Raw genomic sequence first — 27,895 nt, forward strand, 5'->3', positions numbered from 1 at the left:
ACGAGGGGAAAAAAACACATTTGGCAGAAATGTACTACTACTAGTATTGATGCAGAAAAAGCTAATTGAGACAATATCACTACAAGGTGCAATAAAAGCTTCCTCATTTCACCTCCTAAAAGTTCAGATTCAATAATAAAGAAGGTATGTTTTTAGAAATACATATTGGTCAAGCTCCCGCATTAAAAAAAAAAAAGTTAACTGCAGGCAGACTATGTATACATACAAACAGTAAAATACTGCTGACAGAGTGGATATTTTAAGATATTGTTAACATTTAATGAGCACCTGACAGACCTTCTTTAAATAACATGAGTCAGTTATGAAGCCCGTAGTGTATTGTTAAACAAATGTTTCAATTATCACAAATGATATTTTCAAATGGCAACATAATATAATACACATTCTGAACATAAAAAAACTAAAACCCTGATAAGACAAATGCAAATGGAGTATATATTTATTCTGGGATAATCCACTATGTTATATGTTCCAAATTAGTAACAAAACAAAATATGCATAATAAAAAAAGTATTTGTTCTATCATATGATTTATCATGAACTGTAAAAATATGTAAAATAAATAACTCTGTAGTAACCATATTGTAATTAGCAAAGTGGAGTGTTGGATATACCAAATAGATTGTAACAGATTTAGAGACTAATTAGTGTTTTGATATGTATGTAAATGTTTTACCACTAATAATGAAGTTCCAGAATGTCATTTTTTATCTAAAATTTCAAGACAACTAAGTGATTCTGATGAGGTTGGTCAATGCACTTTATGGTGATATTGACCCCATAAAAGTAAGATTTACTATTGCTTTATGTTCAAATTACATTCTGGTATGAAGACACAGCCTACGCATTTTCCAAACAATGAACTACGAAACCAAGCAAAAAAAAAAAGAACAGCTATCTATACAGGGTCAGTTTCCTCCTACGTGTCTTCCATCATTCTGCCTTTGGTAGCGCTTTATATCACTTAATCGCTTGAATAATTGATGAATACTTTCAGCATTGAGATTGCCTAGTGATTCACATTGTCGTTTCCATTTTTCATAACCGAAGCACACGTTAGCCAGTCTGGGAACACATTCATCATGCAAAATACATGTGAAACCCGCAGCTTCAACTCTCCACTGTATTATAAGAGACAGAAGCATAAAACAATGCAAAAAAGGAAATCCAAATGGCAACATTTCACAGGATGTGTACAAAACAATGTGCGCCAATGAACGAATAAATCAACGAGTCTCCTCTTGCATCGTATTACTGAAGGTTGAACGTTATAACGAACATGGCAAAGACTCCGCAGAGCATGACGAAGGGCAGCCAGGTCTTGAGGAGCGCGACCCAGCTGAAGGAAACAGAGAAGAGCGTCAGAGGACTTGTCAGCCCCAACTTGTATACCGTGCAAACCCTCCCTTCCTTCCTATCTCGGTGAGAGACAACAAGGACACAGGAGGTGTATACGCGCCCCTACTGTCTTTTCTCCTCCCAGAGCCTCAACGCTGGTTGTCCTACTGTCCTCCAACCCCCACCACCCAGCGCAGGGAGCCCCAACGGAGAGGTGACCTCCAGTGGTGGCACATAGGGGAGCAACTCTGTCAGTGATGAATTACATGACTCCCCCTGCGTTAAACAGACTCCTGTGGCATGGGAGTGAATGTGCAAAGGCAGCATAAACTGTGACGCCAGCTTTCTCTATGTGGGTCAACAGAGAATAATGAGGGGGTGATTCTCCGCCATATTTCTATAATGGGCAGGTAAGCAGGCTTAATACACATGTGCAGGTGTCTGATAAAGATGCTTGAAACTAATACTCCCCCCATGGAATGAAGCGAAAAAATATCCTTCATTGAAAACGTGTTTTATAAAATAAACAAAAAGCCAAAATTGTTTATAAAGTGGACGGAGCCCCACCTCTTTTGATGATTTCAGTTCATTTGCTAATTAACTCTTGTGGAGCTGAATAATGGTATTAAGTTTAATTTTCTTTTTTTTAATTAAAAAAAAAAAACAGATGCCTACCTGATATATTTGCCATGAACGAGACACCGAACACACAATTTGACCATATTCCAGGAGGTGCTGTTGTCATAGCGCATAAGGTTGAGCGCCATGGCGACATGGGAATGGCAGTTATCCAAACACAGGTTATGCTATATAAAAAATAAAAAATAGGTTTTCAAGCTGCCATATATTACTGCTTCAGAACATATAAATAAAAGGCTCAGCCTTATTTCTTACCGGCCTGCATTTGTATTCCTCAGAGGCATCATGCACTGCTTTGTCCCATGTTGCCGCACCATTGCCACAAACTTTGTCCACGTTAAGCTTCCAATACCTTATGTATGGAATGACTTTGTTGACTTATAGTTATTATTAATATCATGCAGTTAGGTTTTTGTTTGTTTGATCATACTTACTTTGTTGGTCTCCCGAAGCCCATGCTGTCCTCCTAGTCAAAAATAAAATCTATTAGTATTGATTGTTGTAAAAGCGACATATTACACAGACAAAGTCAATTTTGGTTAATTAAAAAAAAGTTCAAATTTACATCCTCATATTTTTAGGTCATATAGCCCACAATATTGAAATTTGGTTAAAATGTGTGGCCTAAAATACACTATCCAACACATATAAAGTGAGTTACTATATATTATTCTAATATATAAATAAGTTACTATATATTATTCCACCATATAAATAAGTTACAAAATATTATTCCATCATATATGATTCATTTTACATAAATGGTGGTAAGTTTTTGGAGGGCAGAATAAATGTATAGACCCAAATAACACTAAAGCTTTTATTTATTAAAAATGTCATAATATTTAACTCATTGGCTGTCATTGACAACAATGGACGTCCAATTTTTTTAAAAAGGGAAGTACAGCCTGTGAATTAAATGTTTCAGTGCACTTGACAGCGCTAGCCGCCAAACGTAAATGGTAACCAATAAATTCAACCAGCGCCCTAAAAAAAGCGTTAATGCAGGAATAAACCTGCGATACATACCGAAACAAAATAAGATCCTGCGAAATCTCTTATGATTCCGGAAGAGGTGCATATTCCCATATGGCCAACAAAGGGAAATACCCACCTGCAACATTAAAACACTCGTCAAAAACCATTCAAACATTCTACATGTTTCATTTATATAAGAAAATATTGCAAGGCAGTGAATATAGATACTTAGCGCCGGCAGGTTAAATGAAATAAAGCTGTTGTTTGACTTCAATGTAGCAAAACAAGCTGCAATTTACTGCTAAAGCTAGCAAGAGGGCGAGGGTATAAGCTTCTTACGATAAAATAGGAATGGGGGTCCACACAACGCAGTAAGGGTATCGGTTGATCTTTTTGTCGTTTCGCACCATATCTTCACGATAGTTTATCATTATGTCGACGTCGTCAGCATTTGCCATCACTGCTCGTCCACGGACGTGTTGACAAGGAAGGAAACACAACAGAGAACAAGGTAGTCCGTGAACGCCTCCTCGTGGACGGATCAGGTGTCATTTAACGCAACACCCAATATTATTAGTATAGTATAGGCCAGAGGGGTCATCTGGAGATCATGAATCCATTCTCTTCTACTATTATTATTTTTTAATGCTACGCCTGAGTTATGTGCGCTGCAACCCCCCCCCCCCCCCCCCCCCAAATGAATTGGACGTCTATTGCTGTCAATGGCAGGCAATAAATGAAAACCTGATTCTAAACAGCTCCAAGTGGTGTCAATAACTGCAATATTAATGGCATCTCCGAGGCAATTTGGAACCCAGATTTATTTCTAGTGTATAAGTGGGGGGCTGCTTTCCCATGGATTTGACAAGTTGTTATTTATTTCCGAGGCCCGTTCATCTTTCATACTGCTCAGTCAGCACTGAGCTTAATCACCGTTAACGCCAGTGAAGCTGGGTCACCTCGTTATCGCAGAATATATGTCATCTGGGTCGCTCTAATTGTGATTTACTGTCTTCACAAATTGCGATGTACTGTCTTCACAAATTGCGTCAGTCAGCAAAATCTGAAAGTGGATCGGACACAAATGTGCAACTAAAATACAAGAAAGTTTATAACATTGTCTTACCTTCAGTACATTTGTAGTGAAGTTGACATATGCTTGTATACGCACACATGACTGAAAACCTAATTTATTCACCCCAATTGTTCTATCACTGTAATCACAATGGGCGACAAAGGAGCCAGCCACACAGTGTTATTTTATTTAGTCTCTTTGCAACAAACATGGTGAAGATTTTTCAAAGAGTACAACCAAAATCAATAACCAAAATATAACACGTGAATGGCTACTCTTGCACTCATTAACATGTATTCGTGTGAAGAAAGGATAAAGTAGCGAAGGATCATGAAAGACAGGTGAAAACAAAGCAACTGCCACATACTTGTATCCTCTTTATTGGCATGTGTTCAACCTCCACACACGCAAAACATTCACGCAGACTTAGATTTGAAATCAAATCAACTTCAAAGCGAGACTTAAGACCTTCAGTTTCTGTCATCACGGCTAACTGAATCAAAAGAACAACGTCCACTTTCAGGATGAAACAAAGAACATACATCCTTGGCCAGTTCAGTGACGGAGGGCAACCTTTGGCAGAATAATAGCTTTTATCCAGACGTGTAAAACGCTTTTAACTTGGTCTGCAATTCACATTTCCATCCGAGCTGTCCTCGTCATCAGAACCTTCCGGGCCTATGTCACTCAATCCTGTGATACGATAGCCCATGTTTTGTAGCATAACCTCCAAGGGATCGGCTTTCATTCGCCGTTGGTTGGCCTGAGCGGCACCTTCCATGTCCTCTACCACTCGGGCATTTTCACTCTCAGTCTACAAGGGAAGACAAAATAATTATCATTCAAAAGTTTTGCTATTTCAGTCATGGCATGAATTGGTTGCATTGTCTGGCCTAACATATGTGCTATGTGCTAAACCTGAAGACAGAATTCATACATAAAGCCAAGAAAACATTGATGCATAAATGCAAACCATTTATTACCTCTGGTCTAGGGTTCCATAATCGGATCACAGAGTCAATCCCACTTGATGCCAAGGAGCAGTAGCTGGGGTGGGGCTGCAAACAGTTGACTATGGAGTTGTCTCCCTGCATGATACGCACCAGATTTGTTGTCTCCTTTTCCCATATAAAGAATGACCCATCGTCTGACCCACTGATGATGTACTGGCCTTTGCTGTGTGGGGAAAAGCTTGGAGTCAGAATGGGAATGAACTCCGGATTACGCAGCACTAGCATGCCATCAGAGAGGAGTTTTAGACGATTGTAAGGTTTTTACCACCGACCTTCCGAAGAAGTTGGCTTCTTTAATATCCGTGGTTGTGTTGCAGTGACCACAGTATCTGTGCTTGTAGTCTGAAGTTTTCTCTCGAAAATACAACTCATGCTCGGAGATGACGTCACAGCGATTAAATAAATTGGATAAATGAGATAGGCCGGAGTTGTTGGAGCCCTGATCTCCTGTTTTGGAAGAATAATAAACAAAACAAAAACGTATGAAAAAGAAAAAAATGCCTTGCAATCAACTAGAGAATTGATCAAATTAAGCAAATCTTAAAACCATTAAAAAAATATATATATATACGTATATATATATATATATATTTTTAAATTGGATCTGTTATTTTAGCCTACTTAATAAAGCTTGAAATTTTGGTGAAAAATATTGATATCCATCACATCTCAGATTCTACACCTGTAGATAGTGCTATAGTATATTAAGCCCATTCCATCAACAATCATACAAAAACAGCTTTAGTCAGTTTGCCCACCCTTTGCCATCTCTGCATGAAAGGCCGTAATATCCTTATTCAATGCGTCACAAGCACTGCTGTGCGCCTGGTCCGGAAACTTTCCTTTGAAATCATCGAGGCATTGTAGTGCTTCAGACACATACTTGAGCTCAAAGAGACACCTTGCAAGCCTGAAATGAGCCTTTAAGTATTCTGGATTTATATTAAGTGCCGCCAGACAGTCTTTTAGAGCGTCGTAGTGATCTCCATCCCTGCAAAAATCACGAACAGAGTACCAAATGACTCTTGTGGGTGGGAATATGGCCTCACTGCTCCAGATGAAAATGACTACCATTTCCGCTTCATGTAAGCTGCAGCCCGATTTCCGTAAAGCACGGCGTTGCTGCTGGATTGATTAATTCCTAAAGAGTACAGTTGGATAGCCTGAGTCCAATGCTCTTGTGCAAATGCATCATTTGCTTGTTGTTTGATCTTTTCCAAATGTGGCGGGAGATCAGTGGAGCTGCAAAAATAAAGAAAATAAAGTAGAGAGAGCATTTAGTGTACCAAGTTTTATATGTTTTCGCTCATTTAAAAAGGACAATGATTGGTGGGATATTTTTATAATTTATACCGCTACCTTAGTTGCATCTTTTTTTGTGAAGATCGAACATGGCTGGCTGGCAAATGAAGTCCACCGAGCCCGTAGATTGTTTCCACTTCCCCCATTTCTTCTTCTAAAAATCAAGTCACAAACAATACAATACCATACAACATGCTGGCATACACTGAAGTTTCTAGATCCAAATAAGTTGGGATATGGTTATATTCGACTGGCTGGCTGGTAACGTGTAACAACCTGTGCATCATAGATCTACTTACCCAGTAGTCTTGCTTGTAGAAGCAGCAATTTGTATGGCTTTTGTGTACTCGTCAGGTCAAACAGATACACCTTAAGAAGAGTCACATATTGAGTATTGATTTGTGACAACAAGACAGGTAAGATTAGCTCTACCTGTTCTCCACCCATGTTGACAAGTAACTCAGTTCCATCTGGACTGAAAGTGACATAAGTTGAAACCAAGAACCTCAAGCAGTTATTGTAACCTTTCAATTTCCAAGGCAGGTGACCTGCAGTGGATTGAATAAGATATGTAGGTGCTATTTTATGCCACTATGTGCATGACAGTCAAACGTATACATAATGTGATGACTCAATGAGTACTAAATACCTGCTACATAATACTGCGCAGCTGAATATGGAATGCCATAATCCGTTTCCAAGAATGTACGCACAGCAGATGTCCGGAATTTTTTCATAGATTTCCTGTTAATGGAAGGCATCATGAATATATATTAGAACCAAATTTGCTTTAGATTAGGTAACAGCCACCCACCTAGAGTTGTGAATCATCCGGATGTCATAGAGACGTACAAAGGGATCATTGGCTCCAACAGCCATATAGTTGTTGTCCCGTGGGTTGACAGCTAAACACTTGGCTTCCGCGAGTTGACCACAAAAGGTTTTCAAGTCAATAATGACCTCGGAGTTTTTACTGCTCTCTCTTAAGTCGTATTGCCTGTATATGCGCAAAAAGAAAAACGAGCCAGGGAAGAAGAAAAAAGTCAGTACACATTCTCAAGTGACTTGACGGATTTAATTGATTTACAGGGTGGGTTCCTACCTGATGGTACCATCCTCAGCAGCGCTCCAGAAGGTGTTGGGCCACAGAGGTGCTGTGGCAATGCGTTTTACCCTGCTGGTATGATCAGAAAACATATGTATGGTTTCCTTCACTGTCAGGTCATGAACATGGACCTTAGTGTCTGCAGCACCTGTTATCAAAATTCTGTCTCCAGAATGAGGGAGGAACTGTGTGGAGAAACAAAACATCTAAATGCAATTGTTGTATTTCTATGACATATTTGGATGCTGTACATTTTCCCAAATGACTGCACCTCTTTTACAATATTGTGATATTAGTAGTCTTCCAATATACAGAAGATGAATGAAAAAAATCTTAGTTCAAACTTTTACGTTCGTCACCAACATCCATGCCCACACACCATTCCCTCAATAGTCATCACACCACTCTTACCTTAACTGAGAATATGTTTGCTGAATGGCCTGTGTGCATAGTAGTTAGCTTCTTGAGTCTGAATGGATCCCAGATGATAGCATGTTGATCATCAGATCCTGAGGCCAGCAGACTGACAAAAGGTAAATCAGCAGTATATTCATTAAACACGTCTAAAAAAAAATGTTTGCGTATAATCTGGAAAGCTTTCTTTCTCGCTTACTCTCCATTTTGATTCCATTCCAAACAATTCACGCAGCCAGTGTGGCCCTGCAAAATCACAAGAACAGGAGAAGATTACACTGTCACTCTCACAGAACAGACTACACTAAAGGGCCAATAACATCATTTTAAGGGGGCTTTTTCTGCAGAATTGTGGCACTTGCTTCAAACAGGTCATGTTATCACTGTTGCACTTTCATAAAAAGAGATCGATGTGTTGATGTTTTTATTAGAAATTTTGATTAGGTCTTTTCTTGGTTGGGCGGCTCGGCGAATGAGTGGTTAGCCCATTGGCCTCACAGTTCTGGGGTCGTGGGTTTGATCCCAGGTCAGCCCTCACTGTGTGGTTTGCATGTTCTCCCTAGCTTTGTGTGGGTTTACTCCGGGTACTCCAGTTTCCCTCCACATTCCAAAAACATGCATGGTAGGCCACGTGAACACTCTAAATTGCCCCTATGCATGTGAGCGTGAATAGCTGTCAGTCTCTTCGTGCCCTCCGATTGGCTGGCCACCAATTCAGGGTGATGCCTGTACTTGGGACAGGCTCCAGCATCCCAGGTTAACCACCCTCTCCTGCCTCCGAGAATAAGAGCATCTACACCGCTGCATTTAAGAACAAAGTTTACTGATGCATGTTCCAAGACTTGTTGTGACTTACCTGAAGCTCGGCCTCCAGGCCAAGTCTTTTGATCAGGGGGTCTGTCACATGATAGAACCGTTGAAATCCTGACGTCTTCTTGTCCTGAAGTCAAATGAGCAAAAGAAAACAGGATCATTGAAGTCTAGAGCATTGCGTTTTCCATAGTTTTTTGCTAGATTACTTACTGACCTGGATCTGCCTATGCACGATATCTCGGGTGATGTTGACATTAGTCATGATTTCAACACGAAACAAAAATTAGGTGCTTCGTAAGGGGATCCGTGTCTCAAACAGGTGACATTGAAGTGGAGGTGGACTTATTGGCATCTATATTGCGTTTACACGTTCATGAATACAACCACGGGGCAGACTTGACTTGAGAGGAATGGGAAACACTGTCTTGCTCGCGTCAACAAGGAGTTGCCCAATAGCTTTAGCTCTTAGGCTAATGCAGAACTCCCCCGAGTCCTGAAATCCACAACATTCTGCAGCACCACTCTAAACATCGAAAATATTTCTTCTTCCAGATCATGGGACCAATTGAATTGAACTGTCGGGATTTGGACTTTGGGGTTGTGTCTTTTGAATAATTGCATTAGCTTATTCCGTTAGCTCATAGCAAAGTAAAACGTCACCCGCAGGAAACAATTCTATGGTGACAACTTACGACTGCGAAACCAGCCTCGCTGTCCTTCCTTTACCAACAATTCCAAAGCCAAAGAATGTCACCGTCATCAACGTCACAAACGACATGCTCAAACCATGTATTTTCCCTTCGATGCAAAACACGCCTACTGTGTACCAAATCCCTGAACATAACTTATTTGGTTCCGCTTCATAAATGCAACACTTCCGGTTTAATTGATCTATTCACCATAATAATGACAAAGAATGAATCCGCCTCTACAAATGTTAGTATCGCAGGTGGTGAGAGGCGGTGTTTTCCTGACAGATAAACTTGTATTAATTAAATTCATATTACATGGTAAACAGTAAGAAAAATGTCAAGAGTATTGTTTGCATATTTACATTAATTTTTGTCCAATCTCTGTGAAGTGGGGCGCGTGATGGCGGACGTCTACTGCAGTCAATGGCAGCAAATGAGTTAAAATGTACACTAACTTGTTTATTCATTTAAAACACGTACGATTGATTTTGTGTGTGTTGAAAAATACAAATTTAGAAAAATATCACATTTGCGATGAAGGAGGTTAAATCACTAATTAGTTTTTGCCAATACCTAATGTTTCATAAATAATAAAAATAACAACAACAACAATAGCGATAACAATGCTACTACTACTAATACTAATGATAATAATTATTATAATTATAATGACAATAATAACAGTGATAATAATAATGATGATAAAGAATTATTATTTGTTGTCTTTGAAAACTGTTTTTCTTTTGCACTTTTGATCATGAACCGAAAATGAGGCCGTCCAGCAGGTGGCGCTATAAGTCTTAAGTAAGCGCTCTTTAGTTGTCCTCGTCCGCTTTGTGCGCCATCAACGCGATGCATTTCGGCTCATTGGCGGAACAACTGCCTCCGCAGCGGATGTTTGTGATTCGTCGCTCTACCAAAACCGAGATTTGCCATTTATGTTTTGGATGAGGAGCGAAAGGTAACGTACCGACGTGATGCTTGAGAACGTCGCGAGGCAACTTTTCTACGATAAAAACAAACATTTCCACCCCGATCTTCTCAAACGGGAGTACCATCTGTATGTGATGTTAGCTGTTAGCATACTAGCCGTAGCAATTTAGACGGAAACAAATTGGTCATGGATTAACAAGATTATATTGGTTAACGGCGCCGCGCATCGCATTTATTACATTCATTGTACTTTGTGGGGATATTTTGTTGGATTGGAGCAAGATCGTTTTGCTTACTTTTTAGCGATTTAGTTAAGAAGGCAGAATACTTCTTTGGAAGAAAACTGGAAATTGTCAGGTACGCGTGTGGTTATTGTGGTTTGAGTCTATGGGCTTTTTTTTGTTTGACTACTAGAGGACACGATAATGAATTAACTCGTTAGAATCGAATAAAGAGGATTACATTAATGCAATCAGATCGCTGACTGTGTTTGATGATGAGGAACTGCAGGCATCATTTATGTTGCGTGCTCTTTTTGAAGTCTTTGGGGAGGGCGATGGTGTTTTGAAAAGTGATTGTGTAACAGTACAGCATGTTCGTGTTGTTATTTTCGTTCCTTGCTCGTGGGGTGATCGGGTCATAATTCGAGCCAAAGCAGCTGTGAAGTGCACTTCGGTGATAAACATTGGTCAGTGTTGAACTGTTGGCTGTGGTCAAACAGAAACAAGTCTTGTTTGTTCCCTGTTTCGTGGGGTGAAAAAGTAATAACTCTCATTATTTCAGGTCTCAACGTGTATGGAATGACAACATCACAGCGATACATTGAATCCAAAACAGCCGGTAAGTTCACTTCTTTCGCACTTTATTTTGTAGACAGATCCTCAAATGCAATAGTCCTTCCATCTTCATCCTTCAAAGAATACATTCAAGTATCATCATTTTTCTAATGTCTTTGGCTCTCTCCTCTTTTTTTTTTTTAAATTGTCTTTATTACATCCAGCACGGTTTGCTGACATGGAGTGGCACACGCCGGACATGTCAGAGAAGTTCCAGAGTCGACTTTGTCGGCGGCATGGAATGTTGGACGGTGGGGACACGGGTCTTGGCACTTCAGCTTCTGACAGCACTGAAGGTGACTTTTGCTTATTATTCCCCTTTGATGTGCATGTTTTATTGTGCTCCTGCTTTATTATTACTCTATACTCTTCTCTTATTATTTTGGTGTCTCTGCATATGTTGCAATCTGCTGCTGACAAACTGACACTCTTAAACCCGGTGACCACTTCCCGTTGCAACGTATCCTGTTTCAGCAATAGGGACGTGATGATCAATTGGTCGGCTTGTTCTCATGATTTCAAAATGTGATCTTCATGATGCCAAAGACTGTAAAACCAATAGAATTAAAAAAAATATTGGCCGTGTTACTTACAGCAGCAAAAAAAAAAAAGTATTCCGTTCAAAATCCAAAGGAAACATTGAATATATATAAAATTACATAAATCAATTAATAATAATCTATTTGAAAAAAAATCATAAATAACCATCTCAAATAAAATGGTATCAAGATTAGAATGGAAATTCCTGTGTGCTCTCATCTCTATTCAAACGCCCCCTTAACAGAGAAATTCTCTGGTGGCTGCATTGCGTTTAGTCATACCCTATTTTACAGTGACTGGCAACCAATTATGTAACATAATTTCATAAAGACAGGAATGTGTACTGAGCAAACATCTTACAGTTTAGTTCAGACTTGTTCTTGTGTGTCACTAATTTTGAACATCGTACTATTTTCCACTCTTAAAAACATGTTTTGTCTTTGTCCCCCTCTTTTTTGTATTAATTGTAGTGTTTGTAAATGGTGTGTTATTAGTGGGACCTGTGTTGTCTTATCCAACTACATTTGAGCTTTATTTGCGCATGTGATGTGTTGGCGTGAGTGGGAGGGGGAAAGGTGCTTAAATAAGCGTCACCCACAGATCACTGTAACTTGAGAGGGGGGGCTATAAATACCCCTAACCTTTCCTGTGTTTGCCTAGTTAGATGCGTTTACTCAGTGTTGGACGCAGACTGCTTGTGGACAATACTCTTTTGGGCACTTTGCCGTCAGCTTGGATTCTCCGCGTGATTCATTGTTGCTCAGAAATGCTAGACTCAGACGTCTTTTTGGATTTAAAACGTCCTGCTGTTCTGCTAAGCCCTGCTCGGCTATACGATGCAACTGTTACAGTTTTCAAGACTTGATCAGGTATCACAGGTCTGTGAAGCTTAGGCCTATATAATTTAGCTCAAGAGAAGTTTGTAGGTTACGCATTTTTAAAATGTACTGTTTAGTGGGTGTGTTCAGGAATAACTGAGGGTTTGTAGTTTAAGCATTTTTATGATGTGCTGTGTACTAGAAGTGTGTATGTGAATAATCTCAGGGTGTTTCTTGGTCCTTGCAAAACAGTCGTGCATTTAAAACCAACATGACACTGTAATCAAACCTTAAATCGTAAATGTTTAATGGTGCAGACATTTGCTGTTTTTTTTTCAATGTGTATTTCAGTTCGAGGGTAGATTATTCAACAACAAAATAGGACACCGGCAGACACTGACTGCTGTCTCTACTAAAATAGTGGGAATAGCCTGCAGTGCTGTACACTGATCCTCTTCTGTACATCTGTATATGGAACAGTGAGATAATTTGTTGCTAATTTTACCCATTTTAATTGGGTTACAGATTTCTGCAGTTCCAGGAGCAGCCCCTCTTTCGAACCCATCCGCAGTCAGATCCCAATACCCACCGCACATGTCATGCCATCCACCGCGGGTGCCCTGGCCTCTAAGCCCTTGGAAGAGTCCCGATCTTCATCCACCTCCAGAACGTCAAGTGGCTCCAAATCGTCGTGTCTCTCCAAATCCGCATCCTCGCCCAACCTGGATGCCGAGACCAGTATGGGAAGCGAGCCTGTTCGTCCAAAGCCAGACAACTTGAGCCGTTATCGAAGCCTCGCCAATGGGCTGGACCACTCGCTTTTCCCCACCAATCACACACGGATAGATGAGAGCCAGAGGTTTGAAACACCTGCTGTGGAACCTACCCTGAACCAGTCGTTGTTGTTGGGGAGCCTATGCCCTGATGTGAAACTCCGATTACAGACTACAGGGATTAAAGACTATTCAGACTGCTCGCCTGAGAGCTACAGAAGCATGGATCATAGTTATAAAGTTCTCCCGGAGGTCAGACCCGCAACATCCCTCCCTGGAGTTTCCCTCCCCAACGACGCCCCCAATCCCAGGTCCAGCCAGCCCGCGGGTGGTTATGCGAGCCCTCTTAGCCTACAGACACAGGCTCTTTTGAGGGAACATGGGAGCACCAAAGCTTATGATCCATTACGCCAGGAGCGATGTGGGGATATTTTGGGCTGGCAGCAGCAACAAAGGCAGCAAATGGACAGTATACGCATGCAAGTGGAACAAATGCAGGTATGTTTTCATTCCAGATTTAGAAGGTCCACAAACACAAGGTTTTCTACCTGTCAAAACAAAGGCTATTGTGGTTTCCATCCAATGATAGCCTGATAAGGGGTCATCACAGTTGTTCAGTTGGAAATCCCTTGTTTTTGGAGCGCGAAATTGGGACACAGTTCATCATTGGAAAAAAAAAATGTTGAACTAGACTACACAAAGCCTGGAGGCATAAAGGATACATTGGCCTATTTTAAAAGCAGGATGTGAGACATGCATTAGAAGTATTTGATAATAAATCTCTTCTTAGATATACTTTTAAATGTGAAATGTTGGAATGGTTTTACTTTTGTCTCGGACAAAGCACATATTGCACATAAATATAATGAATTATCATAGTCTTTATTTCCCCAACATTGTTCTTTTGGAAATCAGGTAGTAAAATTGCAAAGTATATGTTTATGCTTGTATTAGTCCCCCAACACTAGTTGGATGTCGAAAAAATGTTTGACTTAATCTCCTGCCCAGAAAAGACCATACTGTATGCTAGAATAGTATAAAGAATGAATCTGATTGTTCCATTTCTGTCTCAGTTGAGTGCTGGGGTCGGCCAGTACATGTCGTTGTACCCAACAGTAATGCACCCTGAGCCTGGCAAGTGGGACACGCTGGTAAAAGCCAGTGAAGGTCTGCTAAAGGAGAAGGAGCTTATTATAGAGAGGTAAGTGTTTCCATTTGTTTTTCTACTTGTGTTTGGTTAACCTTACCCTCACCGTAGCTACTGGGATACATAGTTTAAATGCATACACCTAAAATATGTGATTACTTAGTCATTCACAGGACATTGTAAGATCAAATAGTTAGGGATTATCGATTTAATGTGTTTGTAATAGTTTGACTTTTGTGCAGACAAAAGCAGCATATGACTCAGTTGGAGCAGCGTCTGAGAGAAAGTGAACTTCAGGTCCATGGAGCCTTCCTGGGCAGAGGGGCTCCTCTTGGGGATATGTGTTTGTTTCGCCTACAGGTTTGTAACTCGTGCCAACCACACTTGCGAGCCTCACGTTGCTATCCTTGTTCTCACATGTCGGGCCTCTGTGCCGAGCTCATGGGGAATCACATGACTATTGCAGGAAGCTCAGAGGGAGAACGCGTTCCTCCGGGCACAATTTGCTGAGCGCGTCGACTGCGCAGCGATAGAGAAGGCGGACGCCGAGCGCCGGTTGGGAGCAGTAGAGGCCGAGACACGCAGGCTGACTGATAGCCTAAAGGAGACTTGCGAAAGGCATACGGAGGAGATGAAGAAACAGGAAGAGAGGGTTAGTGTCTTCATGTGTCTTTTGCACATTTGGAAATCACTCAGTGATGATGACAGCCAGCAGCATTCATCACTTCAGGCTAATTTGTCAGAGCAATCCTTTATTCATTCTGAAATAGCAATAGCAACTTGTTTGGCGTGTCACATTGTTTTTGGCCACCTTCCAACTCTTTCAATTCCTACGATGGCTTGCTGTTTATGCAGATTAAGTCACGAGACAAGCACATCAGCAACCTGAAGAAGAAATGTCAAAAGGAGTCAGAACTGAAACGAGAGAATCAGAAGCGCATTGAGACTCTGGAGCGCTATCTGGCAGACCTGCCAACCTTAGAGGACTACCAGAGCCAGAATAAAGAGGTGAGCCGCAGTAGATGGAAACTAACTTAGCATCCAGCTCTCATGACCTAACTTTTTTTCGAAATGTGTTTTGTGTCACAGCTTCAGGAGGCTGAGCAGCAGGCAGCTCAGCTTCAAGATAAAGTAAAAGAACTGGAGGCTTCTCTCGAAGCGACACGCTCACAAATTCAAGAAAAGGACTCACAGCTGGGGGAGCAGAAACGAAAGGAGAGAGATCTGCTGACCAACATTACTGAGTACGCATTCACACACACACACACACACACACACACACACACACACACACACACACACACACACACACACACACACACACACACACACACACACACACAGAGAACAGTATAGATACTGTTTGCATGCTCCTCTTTGCTTTCTTTAACTGCACAAAGAACGCATCATTGATGCAATGCTTCTTTCTCAGTATGCAGCAGCGGGTGCAACAGGGCCTCGAAGATGGTGCGCGACTGCCCTCTCTGGACATCGACAAGCTCAGAGGCGAGAACAATGCTTTAAGAGAGGAGCAGCAAAAACTCAAGAAGGTCTGCAGTGTCTTTATGAGTATCCAGAAATGATATTCTAATAAGAGTGTGATCTCAACAGTTCTTTATTTACTTGCCAGGTTATCGAAAATCAACACAGACTGATGACTCAAGTCGATTCCCAGATCAAGGTAGCTGACTACTTGTTCCTTGGAAATAATTCTACAAGTTGTGGATGTATCTTAACTTTTGCTCTGTTTGGCTCTCTATAGGATTTGGAAGTGCAGCTATCCCAAGAAGAGAGCACTTCTCTAGCTTTAAGAGAGGATGTGTTAGCCAAAGAGCAGAATATGTCTGAACTGCACACTGCCATGAAAGAGGTGACTAATATTTTCCAAAATCAATGTTTTTTTTTCTCCCCCCCTAATCACAAAAAAAGGCTACTTCAAGGTAGGCTGACACTTATCCCAATTTCTTTCTATCAGCTCTCCTCACAAAATCAGGATCTGATGGATCAGAACTTGACCCTGCAGGAGCAGATGAGTGAGCTAGAACAGAAGCACCCAAACGAGGCTTCCTCCACTCTGCAGCCAGCAGGAGCTCGCCTGACACAAGGGCTCCAAAAGGAGCTCGCTTCCTGCCTCAGTGATTTGCGCTCTCTGTGCAGCATTTTGACCCAGAGGGCTCAGGGACAAAATCCTAACCTCTCCCTATTGTTAGGTCTGACAGGTAAAGCTAAATGAGACATTCATAGTATTGATTTAGGTGAATCAAAGTACTTCTTCTCAATTTTTTTTCCCTATTTGCCTTGACAGCACCCATACCACCAATGGGGGAAATTGACGAGGACTTAATCAGTGCAGAGGTGTTACACAAGAAGCTGCTGGAAGCGCAACAGCTCCGTCGTGATGTAGAGGAGTTGCGTAACCTTATACTGGACCGCTACGCACAAGACATGGGTGATAACTGCACCACGCAATAGCTTTCACATCAGAAGCTTGACTGTCAAGCTTGGTTACCCAAAGTCCGGATCCTGAGCGGATTTGAAATGTTCTTGGAATGTGGACAAAAGAACGCCTAAATGGCTTTGGCTCATTCTGACTGACTGGATGACACTTCGAGTCTGCTAAAAGCACAGTCTTCCCATCCTACTGTTGAATTCAGCTTTTTTTCAGTCCAAGGGCTAACAGAAAATAATTTACCTCTAATACTTGATCCTTGAATATGTTTTCTATTATTATGTTAATGTGATTATACTATCATTTACCAAACAGTCTTAAACCTTTTTCCACTCTTAATGGATAGTCCTCCTGCATGTATAAAGCTCCCTGAAATCTAATTTATTTAACTTTAGATTTCCCTCTTTGGGGAAAAGATCCAAGAAGCGGTTGACAGTCAACTGAAATAATGTTTTTGACATAGAGATGTTTCCCCTATGCCATTATTTAAAATGGTGACAAGTGAAACATCTACTATGTTGTGTGGTAGAAAGACTTTGCACCAAACCAGCACTCTAGACCATTGGGCCTTCCTTTGTTCAAACTACCAAAGAAAGCTGGTCAATGCAGTTATAAAGTCTGTGTGTTTGACTCCCCCTAGCAAACCCTGTTTAAACCCTCCGTCCACCTCTGCTGTAGACCTGGTTGTCACAAAATACCATCAGGTGCCTTTCATTCTATTTTGCGGTACAATTTCAATTTATTTTAGACAAATCAAAAGCTGCTCACGGTTCTCTCTTCCAGCATGACCTTTCTCCCAGAGCATCACCTATTAGGATATAGTCCATACATTCCCTGACTCTGAATGTAGCAGTTATAGGATTGTAGGTGTCTCTGCTAAACATGTTGCGTTAAATATTAGTCTATGGAAAATTTTGGCATGTACATTTTTTGGTTGATGTCATGGCTGACTTGTTTAACATGTGAGTGGAGAACAGTATTGACCTTCAGTATTAATTTATTCTTGTCTGCATCGAGAGTTAACATGAAGTGGGCCTCCTAATATGTTGTCGTAAAGAGTGGCTTCACATTAACATCGAGCAAAGGTTCCATGAAGTGTTTTTGTTTCCACATTGTGATCTGATGTGAGTTTGTGTGGGTGTTATTTGGGATTTGTCGAAAGGGATGTTTAAATCCTATGTGATACGCATTGGGTTGGCTGGATCTCCCCAAAAGTATTTCACAAGTGTGTTCAATGGATTTTTAAGATTTTCTTGACAAAACAAAAAGCCATTTCAGATTTAAAAGGGAATGAAAAAAGACTTTTCATACATAAATATGCAATAAATGTTCAGGACGCAAGCCATTTCATGGGACCTTTTAACCTTAAATGCACAAAATTGAGCTTTTGAAAGTTGGGCTCTGCATGCCTTAACATCTTGAAAAACATTTTGAAAAAGGGAAGATGTTTATGTTCATACCTTTTTGTCCTTTTTATTGCCCTATTTTAGAAATAAAGATGTTCAATTTTGCTAAGTCTTGATTTTCTTTGTCCTGTTCTATGTATTCTCAAGAGTATTATGATGTGAATGTGCACACAATCTATGGCATTGACATTCAATTTAGGATGCAACCTAAATAAAGAGGGGCTCAACTGTGTCGATGAGACAGGTACAGAAACCCAGCTTCCATCAAATAACGTCAGGGCACATTGGCGTAATGGTCTTTAAAACGATAATTGAAGCTCTTCCCTTGTTATGTGACGTCACTAAATAGTTACGTTAAAAAAATGAGTGGGGCGTGCAGAAAACTACTTCCGGTTCCTCGCATGCACGCCCCATCATGTGTTGCCATGAGTAACAGACTACAACATTAAAAATAAGGTCCCGAAAGTCTTATACTCCAGTTATGAGTTCGCCGTTGACCATGTTAAAGAAAATGAGGCGTACCCCTCTTGTGTATGAAGAAAACACCAAACGGTAAGCAGTAACATGACAATACTACCAGAATTAAATATTTATAAATCATTGAGAACACTTCCGGGAAACAATGTCACGTGACCAGACATTGCCTTATCAAAATTCAGTGTAATTATCCTTTTACGATTGTAACATTACTTTTGTTAAGAAAAATGTTTTTGGAATTAAATTGGACCAAAGATTACTTTACACAAAAGCGCTTCTGTTCTTTTAGGGGTCATCGGGCAAATCTTTCAACAGGTAAAATGTATGCCACACCCATTACACTATTGCTACAAACTAATTTAATTTTGATAATTGACCATTTAAATCAGACTCTCATGTCCGGTGTGACCCAAGACGTCATTTGGCATGCAGCCCAACTCGACCTAGTGATGCTGAACTTTTGAAGTTCAAAGTTTCTAAAAAAGGTAAAGATACTTCTCCAATTAAAAAAATATTAATTTAATTTTCATTTCCTTTTTTATTCTAAAAAAGGATCATTGTTGATAGGTAGAAATTCATTGGGAGATGCTCCTCCAATTATTCTGTGAAAATTCAGGTGATGCGCCAAGTGACTTTGAGCTGATGTCTTCAATGATGCAAAGACTAACTTTGCTTGAGAGGCAGGTCACAAGCCAAAAAGATGAGATGGCGCGCAAGGTGAAGACTTTTCTTCTTGTCCAATGCAAAATCCCTCACCCGTAAGACCATTTTTTTTCTTTTGAAGGACCATGCCATTTCAGTTTTGAAAGAAAAATTGAAGTCGCTAGAAGATTTGGGTAATCTCATCTCATTTTCTCAACCGCTTTATCCTCATTAGGGGGGTACTGGAGCCAATCCCAGCTGTCTCCGGGCCAGAGGCGGGGGACAACACCTTGAATTGGGAAATTAATGTTTCCTTGAAGTAGGAGCACTGCTTGAAATTGTGGCTGTTTTGTGATTCTAGAAAATGGCCATGTTGAGATTTGCAGTCATCTTGAAAGACGTTGCAAAGAGCTGCAGCACCAAGTGGATGACATGGAGGTGTGTTTTGATCTGACAATGTCCCAGTCTTTCCTTTAATAATTTGTCTTTCCCTTTCTGCAGAGGTTCCTGAATGACTACGGCTTGATCTGGGTAGGAGATAACAAGCCCACTAATGGCACACAAGAAACAGGCATAGGTACAAACCCTTTACTTTAGAACTCAGAGGGCTTTCCATATGCAAGTGTGACCTCCTTTCAGACTCCTCTCTGGATGGAAATTTCCACATTAATTTTGACCTGGTGATACAGACGATCAAGGAGCTCAACATTCTTGCAGGAGAACCGTTTGTACAATCTACCCCGACGGGGGCGCAGTTAGCACGGAACGACCCTGTGCAATTGAAGCTCTACAGCAATGGCATTGTCATGTTCGATGGACCTTTCCGATCCTACCAGGAGAACAGCACGCAGGTCAGTATGTTGAAACGAGATACTGGAATGCTGTCATCATCGATGAGAGCCAAAATGGGTAAAACCTGATCGGTTTGACAAAAAACGTATGGGGGGAAAAACCTATAAGATGACAGGTATGATATTTAATTCTTTGTAGCAATGCATGCAGGATTTGATGGAAGGTTATTTCCCATCTGAGCTTCAAAGCAGATTTCCTGATGGTGTGCCTTTCGAGGTTTGTAGCCGTCCCTCTGCATTCTGGAGTATTAACACAAATGTAAAACTTCTCTTTTTTTCTCTCATGAGGTACATGACAGACGAAACGAGGAATTTGTCCTCAGGGCTCCTTTTGAAAAATTTCCTGGTAAAGGCCAGGCTGTGCAAGAGAAAAAAGAGGAATCCAATGAATTTACAGGTTAGTCGTGCATTTTTCAAATTTCAGAAATTTAAACCTGTTGTATTTGTTTGTTTGGTTCACAGGTAAGATTTTAAGCACAAACAAGTTGAACAAATTGCCAAAAATGGTGGTAAAGGCGGGTCGAGTGATTGACATCAGTGACGCCTTACAGACAAACTTGCAGGTGCGAACGGCCTCATTCCAAGAAATGTTCCCATGCCAACTTTGTGCCGCTATTTTTGTTGATAGGCCAGTTCCTTTGTCTCTTTCCTATTCCTCTAGAGCTCTTTTGACACAGACAACAGTTGCTCAGCAATCATTGTCAATACACCAGCACTGCAAGCAGTGAAGGACAGGTACTGATTTAGACAAATGTTTGTTATAGTACAAAAGCAAACTGTAAATAAGTTAAGAGATATGTGCTAACAAGATTAAATTAACGGCGCTAAAACGATATGAAAATAGTGCAAGGTAATATTGCGTGATGTCGCAGAATGGATTTTTAAAATACCTTTAATATTTTAGAGAGAGAAGCAGATCTTCAAATTTGACCATTTTAATATGTTGTAATATTGGTGCAAAAATGTGTAATTATACATCATATCTTGTCTTTTTTTCTAAGCATGCAGGCAATCTCTTCTGATTGGCCCTCATCTCCACAGAACATTGTCACACTTAAGGTCAAGTCAGAAGATGGTGATTGTACTTACGTGCTGAAAATGGACCTTTCCGAGACTTTCGGTCACCTGAGGAAACACCTGGATGCACACAGGTCTTACTTCATACTCCTTAACCTTTCAAATAATATATATACATATTATTGTATCTCACGGTTGCCTCCATTACCTGCTTTACAGGGGGTATAACCTGACTGGCTATGACATTATCAGTGCATACCCTCGTTGTCATTACCAGGATGAGTACCAAACACTTGGATCATGTGGGTTCACGAACAATGTTACTCTTATTCTGCGAGGAAGAAAAAATCACTCATAAATAATTCATGTAAATAAGATGACTGTGCTCATTATTTACACATTGAATATACATAAGTATATTTGTTATTTATGCCAACCCTTGAGAGATCTGATTACATTTTGTGTGCTCATGCTGTTTTATTCACCTAAAAGAATGGGTTCAGTTCCCAAAAGCGATGGTGCAAATGGTTTCTCGGGTACTCCGTTTTCCTCCCAAATCCAAAAAACATGCCTGGTAAGCGAGTTGAACACCTTAAATTCTCCCCAAGTATGACTGTGAGAGTGAATGGTTGTTCTTCTCAGTCTCCCCTGCCTACTGTCCACATTTGGTTGAGGTAGGGTGCAGCACCCCCGCAACCCTTGTGCAGATAAGCAGTACAGAAAATAAATTAAACCTATTAAAAATGCTTTGTAAAATGCATTGTATTCAGAATTGGGAGAAAGATGGTAGATGCTGATGCAAGAATAGTCATCATATATTTTCATATTTTTTTATTTTGATATTGGCCTGAAGTCAGCTGGGATAGACTCCAGTGGGTCAGCTGGGATAGACTCCAGCACCCCCCGCGACCCTAGTGAAGATAAAGCTGTTCAGGAGATGAGATGAGGGTTTTGGATAACCAGCCCACCGCAGATATACACTGCTTTAAGATGGCTGCTGGTTCATAACAAGACTAACTATACCTTTTCACATCTAGCTCTATAAATGTAAAATTGTGTTTGACGGTTGCAACTTGCGTCCAGTTATGACCAACTAACACACTGTAAGCACAGAAGTCAATCATAAGTTAGTCTTCACCTTTATTGCTGAGGTTCGTGCTGCACTTTCAACATTTGGTGGAATTTGTTGCTTCTGGACAACCATGGACGAAGTGACAGGAGCGCAACTCATTGCGGAATCCCTTAAGATCCAGGTCAGTTGGAAAAACAAAACAAAACAAACAAATAAACAAAAACAACACACACATAGTTTAACAACTGAAATAATGTTTTGCAAAATAAAGTGCGCAGTCTGTCATTTGAAACAAGTTCAATGTTTGTGTTAAGCACACTGTGTTTTGGCCAATGAGTCAAAGTTCACCCAAGTGTCAGTAGGTGAAGACTGTGCACTGTGAAATACATAAAATGATTTATGTTTTTCACGGTCCACGATCCCTCAGCCACTGCAACAGTTTCCATTGTTACAAGTCAGTGTCTTTACATTTGCATGCTGAAGTATTGAAAATGAAGATTTTTTTTCTCAGGAGGTTGAATACATGTTTGGGATTGTTGGCGTTCCTGTCATTGAAGTAGCCATGGCTGCCCAGGCTACAGGGATCAAATACATTGGCATGCGTAATGAACAAGCGGTAAGAGGCACTGACTAGAGAGGGTTATTCTACTTAGCTTCTTGTGTTTGATTTAATATTCCATACAACAGGCATGTTATGCTGCATCTGTTGTTGGATACCTCACTGGAAGGTAAGACATTGTCATCCAAATAATCGAAACAATGTGTCAGCATGGTTCTGCTTTCATCCATCAAGACCAGGTGCTTGCTTGGTGGTGTCTGGACCTGGACTCATTCATGCCCTGGGAGGAATGGCCAACTCCAACATGAACTGCTGGTAAAAATTGAAAAAAAAAGAAAGAAAAAAATCGGGCCGGTATAGTTTCCCATAGTTGCCACAAGATGACACCAAAGGCTCTCTAATTGCAAATTATACTCATTTCAAGTTCTTTCATACAAAGATGAAGTGCTACTTTTCTCATTGACAATGCTATTGGTGTCCTCTATATTAGGTACCATCAGAAAAAGAGCAATAAGCAATTTTGTCAATGACAGAAGGAATAAAATAGGGTGTAATTGCATGTAGTGACTTGCCAAGTAAAGGAAGGAAACATCTAAAACATATTGTTACCTCTTTTGCAGGCCTGTGGTTGTTATTGGAGGATCTTCAGATAGAAGCCAAGAGACAACTGGAGCCTTTCAAGAGTTTCCACAAGTAATAAATATGTGAATATGTATTTACTGGTGATAAATGTTTGCTCGTGCTTAAATTTGCAAATTTTAAGGTGGAAGCATGTCGCCTCTACAGCAAATTCTCTGCTAGGCCAAGCAATCTGGACGCTATCCCAGCAGTGATCGAGAAGGTAACACATTGATTTTTTAAATAAAATATTCTTGGGACAAACGTAGAAATTTGTAATAGTTTCGTTGACATTTGACAACACTTAGGCTGTTCGTACAAGCATGTATGGACGTCCAGGCGCTTGTTATGTGGACATTGCAGGGGATATGGTGAATGCTAAAGTGGAAAGAAGCAAAGTCAGGTTTGTAAAATTGCTGTTTTCTCTCATCCGATATTACACACCAAATTCCCCAAGGCTCAGCTCACTGTGTTTCTTTTGCAGGTTTGTCCGCTGTTGTCCGCCTCCTCCTATTTGTCTAGCTGATCACCATGCTGTTGCAGACGCCATCACAGTTTTGAAATCAGCTAAAAGACCTCTGGTCATCATTGGCAAAGGTAAGACCAGTAGATTTGCTTGTATTTCTTAAGAGATCCTCCAGTTGGGGGTTTTGTGGGCCACAGGTGCAGCCTATGGTCGAGCAGAAAGTGCCTTGAGGGACTTTGTGGAATTGAGCCGTTTGCCATTCCTTCCCACGCCTATGGGGAAAGGGGTACTGCCTGACGATCACCCCAACTGTGTGGCTGCTGCACGTTCAAGGTTAACTGCACAAAAAAAAAAAACTTGGTTCAAAATGTTCAGGTTATACTTCACTTGTTTTAGAAAGGGCTATATCTGATCGAAACAATTTGCCATATGTACACTCATTTATTGTTTTGGCAAGCTAATTGGGGTTTTGTTTGTCATCATATTGCACTTTCAACTCAATTCACACTGGTTGAAATCAAGAGCTCTTCTCAAGACGGATGTTGTGCTTCTTCTTGGAGCCCGACTTAACTGGATCCTCCACTTTGGTCTGCCGCCTAGATTTGACCCCACAGTAAAGATCATCCAGGTTGGTAATTATCCCAAAAATGCTTTGCGTTTTATGTCTAGTCATATTTTACTATTTTATTGTGAGGTATTTTGATTTTGGAAATGGATTTTAAAATAGTCCACTTTTAACTTCAATGTATTCTAGTCTGTTGCATGCTTTGCGTCTCTATTGTTACTATTGCCACACTGTGTTCTCTGCATAGGTTGATATTTGTCCTGAGGAGATGGGAAACAATGTGAGGCCTGCCGTTGCCCTCCTGGGGGATATCAATGCTGTTGTCTGTCAGGTACCTTCATAAAGGACTAGTAGTAAAAAATAACTTTGTATTTTCATCAAGTATTATTGTCTCCTTCAGCTGCGGGACTCACTATTAAAAGATGGCTGGAAGTATCCATCTGATTCAAACTGGTGGATCACACTAAAGGAGAAAATGGAAAGCAATGCAAAAATATCAAATGTAAGAATTTGTGGAATTTTGAAGAACATAAAGATCCACAATTAACCCCACTAGCATCTTTTTTTTCAAAATGAGCCAATATGCCAACCTAAGCATCTTTATGTAGTACTGTACTTATATGCGTCACTAATATTTAATTTAATTAGAGCCCATTTTGCCTTACATTTTCAATTTTTCCAATTTCCCACAGGCTCTTGCGCTCCAGTCAGTGTTACCCATGAACTACTACACGGTGTTTCACCACATTTCTCGACATCTGCCACACGACTGCATTATCGTCAGTGAGGGCGCCAACACCATGGATATTGGGCGCACTATGTTGAATAACTACTTACCTCGACACAGGTTAGTAGCACCGCTTTAAATTTGAAGTGGAATGAAATTGTATACTGTCTTCTCTACAATTTTGTGGATAATATAGCCCAGATATTGCCGCGATAAATGAAAAACCGGAAAGTAGGATCACCCCTGGTAGTTAACAATTTGGATCATGGATCAGTCCAAACATATTTAGTCTGTTATTGTTATTCTCAATCATGTGTAGGTTGGATGCCGGAACATTTGGAACAATGGGAGTGGGCCCTGGTTTTGCAATAGCTGCAGCTGTTGTGGAGAAGAACAAGAATAAAGCCCAAAGGATTATATGCGTGGAAGGAGACAGTGCATTTGGCTTTTCCGGGATGGAGGTTGAAACTATGTGCAGGTAAGTAGTTTCACTCTCATTCCGTCGCAATGGATTTCCAGAGGCAATTATCTCTAAACCTTTTTTTAACAGGTATAACCTTCCTATTATCATCATTGTTGTGAATAACAATGGTATATACAGTGGAGTGGACCCTGAAACATGGAAAGAAATGGCAAAAATGGGCGACCTGACCAGCATGTGAGAGAAATTCACTATTTACTTAGTGTGAGATCAGCTGATATTTGCTGATGTGTGTTTGTTAATGTTTGCTTTATTTCACTTGTCCATGTCTGTGTCCTAATTAGTGCACCCCCCGTAACCCTGCTTCCTGAGGCGCGCTATGACCAGATGATGGCAGCATTTGGCGGGCATGGTTTCTTTGTGAAGACTGTGGAGGAGCTGTGTCATGCCTTGCAGCTCAGCTTGAGTGACTACGAGAGGCCAAGTCTTCTCAACGTGCTCATCGACCCTTCCTCAGACAGAAAGCAACAGGTATATAATTGATCAAAATGTATGTGCAAAAATAGTGACCGCCAAAAAAATTATGCAGTCCGACTAAATGGCAGAATGTGCAATTGACCCATTAACATGTTTATACAAAAGAATAATGGATTCCTTTTCAATTGAACACATTTGACATCTGTGTTATGAATGGAACCCTCGACCCCCAGTATACATCTTGTATCCACCCTGGACAATGCACAGGTCGAATTTCCCCTACTATATTCTACCCCCAGTATATGTCTTGTACCCACCCTGGAGAATATACAGGTCAAATTTCACCTATATGAAAGGCTGCAACCCCCAAAAATGTCTTCAAATTTCACAAGGGTTTGGAAAAACTACCCATGAAACAGAATAAACACAGGCATTTCTTCTTGTTGACATGAATAATGGCTTAGGACACAAAGGCACGGAAGGAACTGATTGGCTGGTACACGAAGACGAGAACAAGTGTAACAAATGGCCAAGTTACAGCAAAAGATAAACCAAAGCAGTTTTGCAGCTCTAAAGTTGGAATTAAAATCAACAGCATTCCAGTCGGTGATTATTAAAGAGCATCAAGCGGCTCAGTGTTTATTTGATTGCAATGTGTCCCTGAGCACTAAATCCTTCCAGTCCACAGGTGCACAGTGGAGCTGCTCCTTTCCACTCACAATCCTCCAAGCCCACACCAACTTGACCCCTCTATTTCTGGTCCAATATAATTAGAAAGAAGGGCCTTCTTTGTTTATGTTGAATGTATCCACGCAACCCTCATTGCATGGTGGCATGGATACATTCAGGTGTTGGAAGGTTCCATTCAGGCATTAAGCTCCCTGATTATGCTCTACTTACGTAAATAACGTCTATCATTTGGGAAGAAACTTATGCAGGTTCTTTTCTCTGTGTATTTCCAGGAATTTCCTTGGCTGACCCGTTCCAACTTGTAGAAGGGAAGTCAAATGTTTGTTATCACATTAGACGCACGGGACACTTATTATTGTTTTTAATTCATGTAATCATGTTGATTTTTGTTTTGTTTGTAGGGTTGTGGCATTTCCAAAGACTGACAAGTAACACTTATTGCATTCTTATAATCATTTATTCTGCTATCTTTACAGTGCCATATTGGCACCAGATTATTTGGATAATGATAGTAGTAGTTAATAGTAGTAATAAATAATAAACAAGGTAAGTTTTTTTAGAGTAAAAATAGTTGACTACAAGAATCAATGACCAAATTCATTGGCAACAGACTTAATTGTTGATTTTTTTAAATTGATGATTTTATATATTAGTTGCAGCAGCCGTAATATATCCATATATACAGTTTTCCCTCGATTATTGCGACTTTGCTTATCGCAAATTCACTTGTTTGGTATTTTTTTCTGCTATTAATTATTTGAAGAAAAAAAATTAAGATCATGAAAATGTGAAGATCCACACTGAAACTCATAAACAGTAGTATGTACAAGAATTGTATATACTTGAATCACTTTGACGTACAACAAGTACATTTAGGCCTAAATTCATATTGATGATCTTAATTGAAGTGCCTTCAATCGTAATAATAAAAGTCTTTTTTTAATGTCTTCTTCCGCTACTTTTTCTTTTCCAAACAGCAAAGCAGACATGAAAGGGTTTTATATTACGAGAGAGAATGTAT

The 27,895-nt window shown here is 40.4% G+C and overlaps 5 protein-coding genes across 9 annotated transcripts; 3 read left to right on the forward strand and 2 right to left on the reverse strand.

The window, feature by feature from the left end:
- Positions 1-442: 442 nt before the first annotated feature.
- On the reverse strand, positions 443-3,533 carry LOC144199187 (transmembrane protein 222-like). The gene is made up of 6 exons (XM_077720656.1): positions 3,316-3,533; positions 3,028-3,112; positions 2,433-2,464; positions 2,254-2,350; positions 2,035-2,165; positions 443-1,360 (listed from the first exon to the last, which is right to left on the reverse strand). The coding sequence occupies exons 1-6, from the start codon at positions 3,432-3,434 to the stop codon at positions 1,273-1,275; spliced, it is 552 nt and encodes a 183-aa protein (XP_077576782.1). The 5' UTR covers positions 3,435-3,533; the 3' UTR covers positions 443-1,272.
- A 678-nt stretch (positions 3,534-4,211) lies between these two features.
- Positions 4,212-9,559, reverse strand: wdtc1 (WD and tetratricopeptide repeats 1). Its single transcript, XM_077721652.1, has 15 exons — positions 8,913-9,559; positions 8,742-8,825; positions 8,085-8,131; positions 7,883-7,994; positions 7,469-7,656; positions 7,181-7,363; positions 7,016-7,110; positions 6,799-6,914; positions 6,666-6,735; positions 6,424-6,520; positions 6,136-6,306; positions 5,823-6,055; positions 5,337-5,511; positions 5,035-5,227; positions 4,212-4,865 (listed from the first exon to the last, which is right to left on the reverse strand). The coding sequence occupies exons 1-15, from the start codon at positions 8,958-8,960 to the stop codon at positions 4,668-4,670; spliced, it is 2,010 nt and encodes a 669-aa protein (XP_077577778.1). The 5' UTR covers positions 8,961-9,559; the 3' UTR covers positions 4,212-4,667.
- A 651-nt stretch (positions 9,560-10,210) lies between these two features.
- On the forward strand, positions 10,211-18,397 carry cep85 (centrosomal protein 85). Of its 2 annotated transcripts, none has more exons than XM_077720887.1 (14): positions 10,211-10,351; positions 11,107-11,163; positions 11,324-11,455; positions 13,043-13,788; positions 14,364-14,491; positions 14,680-14,797; positions 14,904-15,089; positions 15,293-15,445; positions 15,527-15,681; positions 15,870-15,987; positions 16,068-16,118; positions 16,200-16,307; positions 16,413-16,656; positions 16,743-18,397. In XM_077720887.1, the coding sequence occupies exons 2-14, from the start codon at positions 11,124-11,126 to the stop codon at positions 16,907-16,909; spliced, it is 2,346 nt and encodes a 781-aa protein (XP_077577013.1). In that variant the 5' UTR covers positions 10,211-10,351; positions 11,107-11,123; the 3' UTR covers positions 16,910-18,397. The 2 variants fall into 2 exon arrangements, with proteins under 2 accessions (XP_077577013.1, XP_077577012.1); XM_077720886.1 differs by lacking the exon at positions 10,211-10,351 and adding an exon at positions 10,438-11,011.
- Positions 18,398-18,684: 287 nt separating this feature from the next.
- On the forward strand, positions 18,685-21,654 carry ubxn11 (UBX domain protein 11). 4 transcript variants are annotated; one of them, XM_077720888.1, is made up of 14 exons: positions 18,685-18,844; positions 19,059-19,084; positions 19,159-19,254; positions 19,386-19,486; positions 19,554-19,605; positions 19,773-19,849; positions 19,913-19,988; positions 20,051-20,262; positions 20,402-20,479; positions 20,551-20,659; positions 20,725-20,825; positions 20,924-20,997; positions 21,264-21,413; positions 21,499-21,654. In XM_077720888.1, exons 1-14 carry the CDS (start codon positions 18,774-18,776, stop codon positions 21,635-21,637), a joined length of 1,362 nt encoding a protein of 453 aa, XP_077577014.1. In that variant the 5' UTR covers positions 18,685-18,773; the 3' UTR covers positions 21,638-21,654. The 4 variants fall into 4 exon arrangements, with proteins under 4 accessions (XP_077577014.1, XP_077577015.1, XP_077577016.1 ...); XM_077720889.1 differs by having other exon boundaries at positions 20,129-20,262; XM_077720890.1 differs by lacking the exons at positions 18,685-18,844; positions 19,059-19,084 and having other exon boundaries at positions 19,337-19,486.
- A 688-nt stretch (positions 21,655-22,342) lies between these two features.
- On the forward strand, positions 22,343-27,815 carry hacl1 (2-hydroxyacyl-CoA lyase 1). The gene is made up of 17 exons (XM_077720783.1): positions 22,343-22,532; positions 22,863-22,967; positions 23,039-23,079; positions 23,145-23,225; positions 23,531-23,603; positions 23,674-23,751; positions 23,837-23,931; positions 24,013-24,125; positions 24,192-24,327; positions 24,517-24,622; positions 24,807-24,890; positions 24,960-25,061; positions 25,252-25,406; positions 25,606-25,764; positions 25,837-25,944; positions 26,052-26,238; positions 27,147-27,815. Exons 1-17 carry the CDS (start codon positions 22,482-22,484, stop codon positions 27,177-27,179), a joined length of 1,707 nt encoding a protein of 568 aa, XP_077576909.1. The 5' UTR covers positions 22,343-22,481; the 3' UTR covers positions 27,180-27,815.
- The last annotated feature ends 80 nt before the right edge of the window (positions 27,816-27,895 follow it).

Source organism: Stigmatopora nigra, chromosome 7 (genome assembly GCF_051989575.1).
Source record: "Stigmatopora nigra isolate UIUO_SnigA chromosome 7, RoL_Snig_1.1, whole genome shotgun sequence".
Classification (NCBI taxonomy): domain Eukaryota; kingdom Metazoa; phylum Chordata; class Actinopteri; order Syngnathiformes; family Syngnathidae; genus Stigmatopora; species Stigmatopora nigra.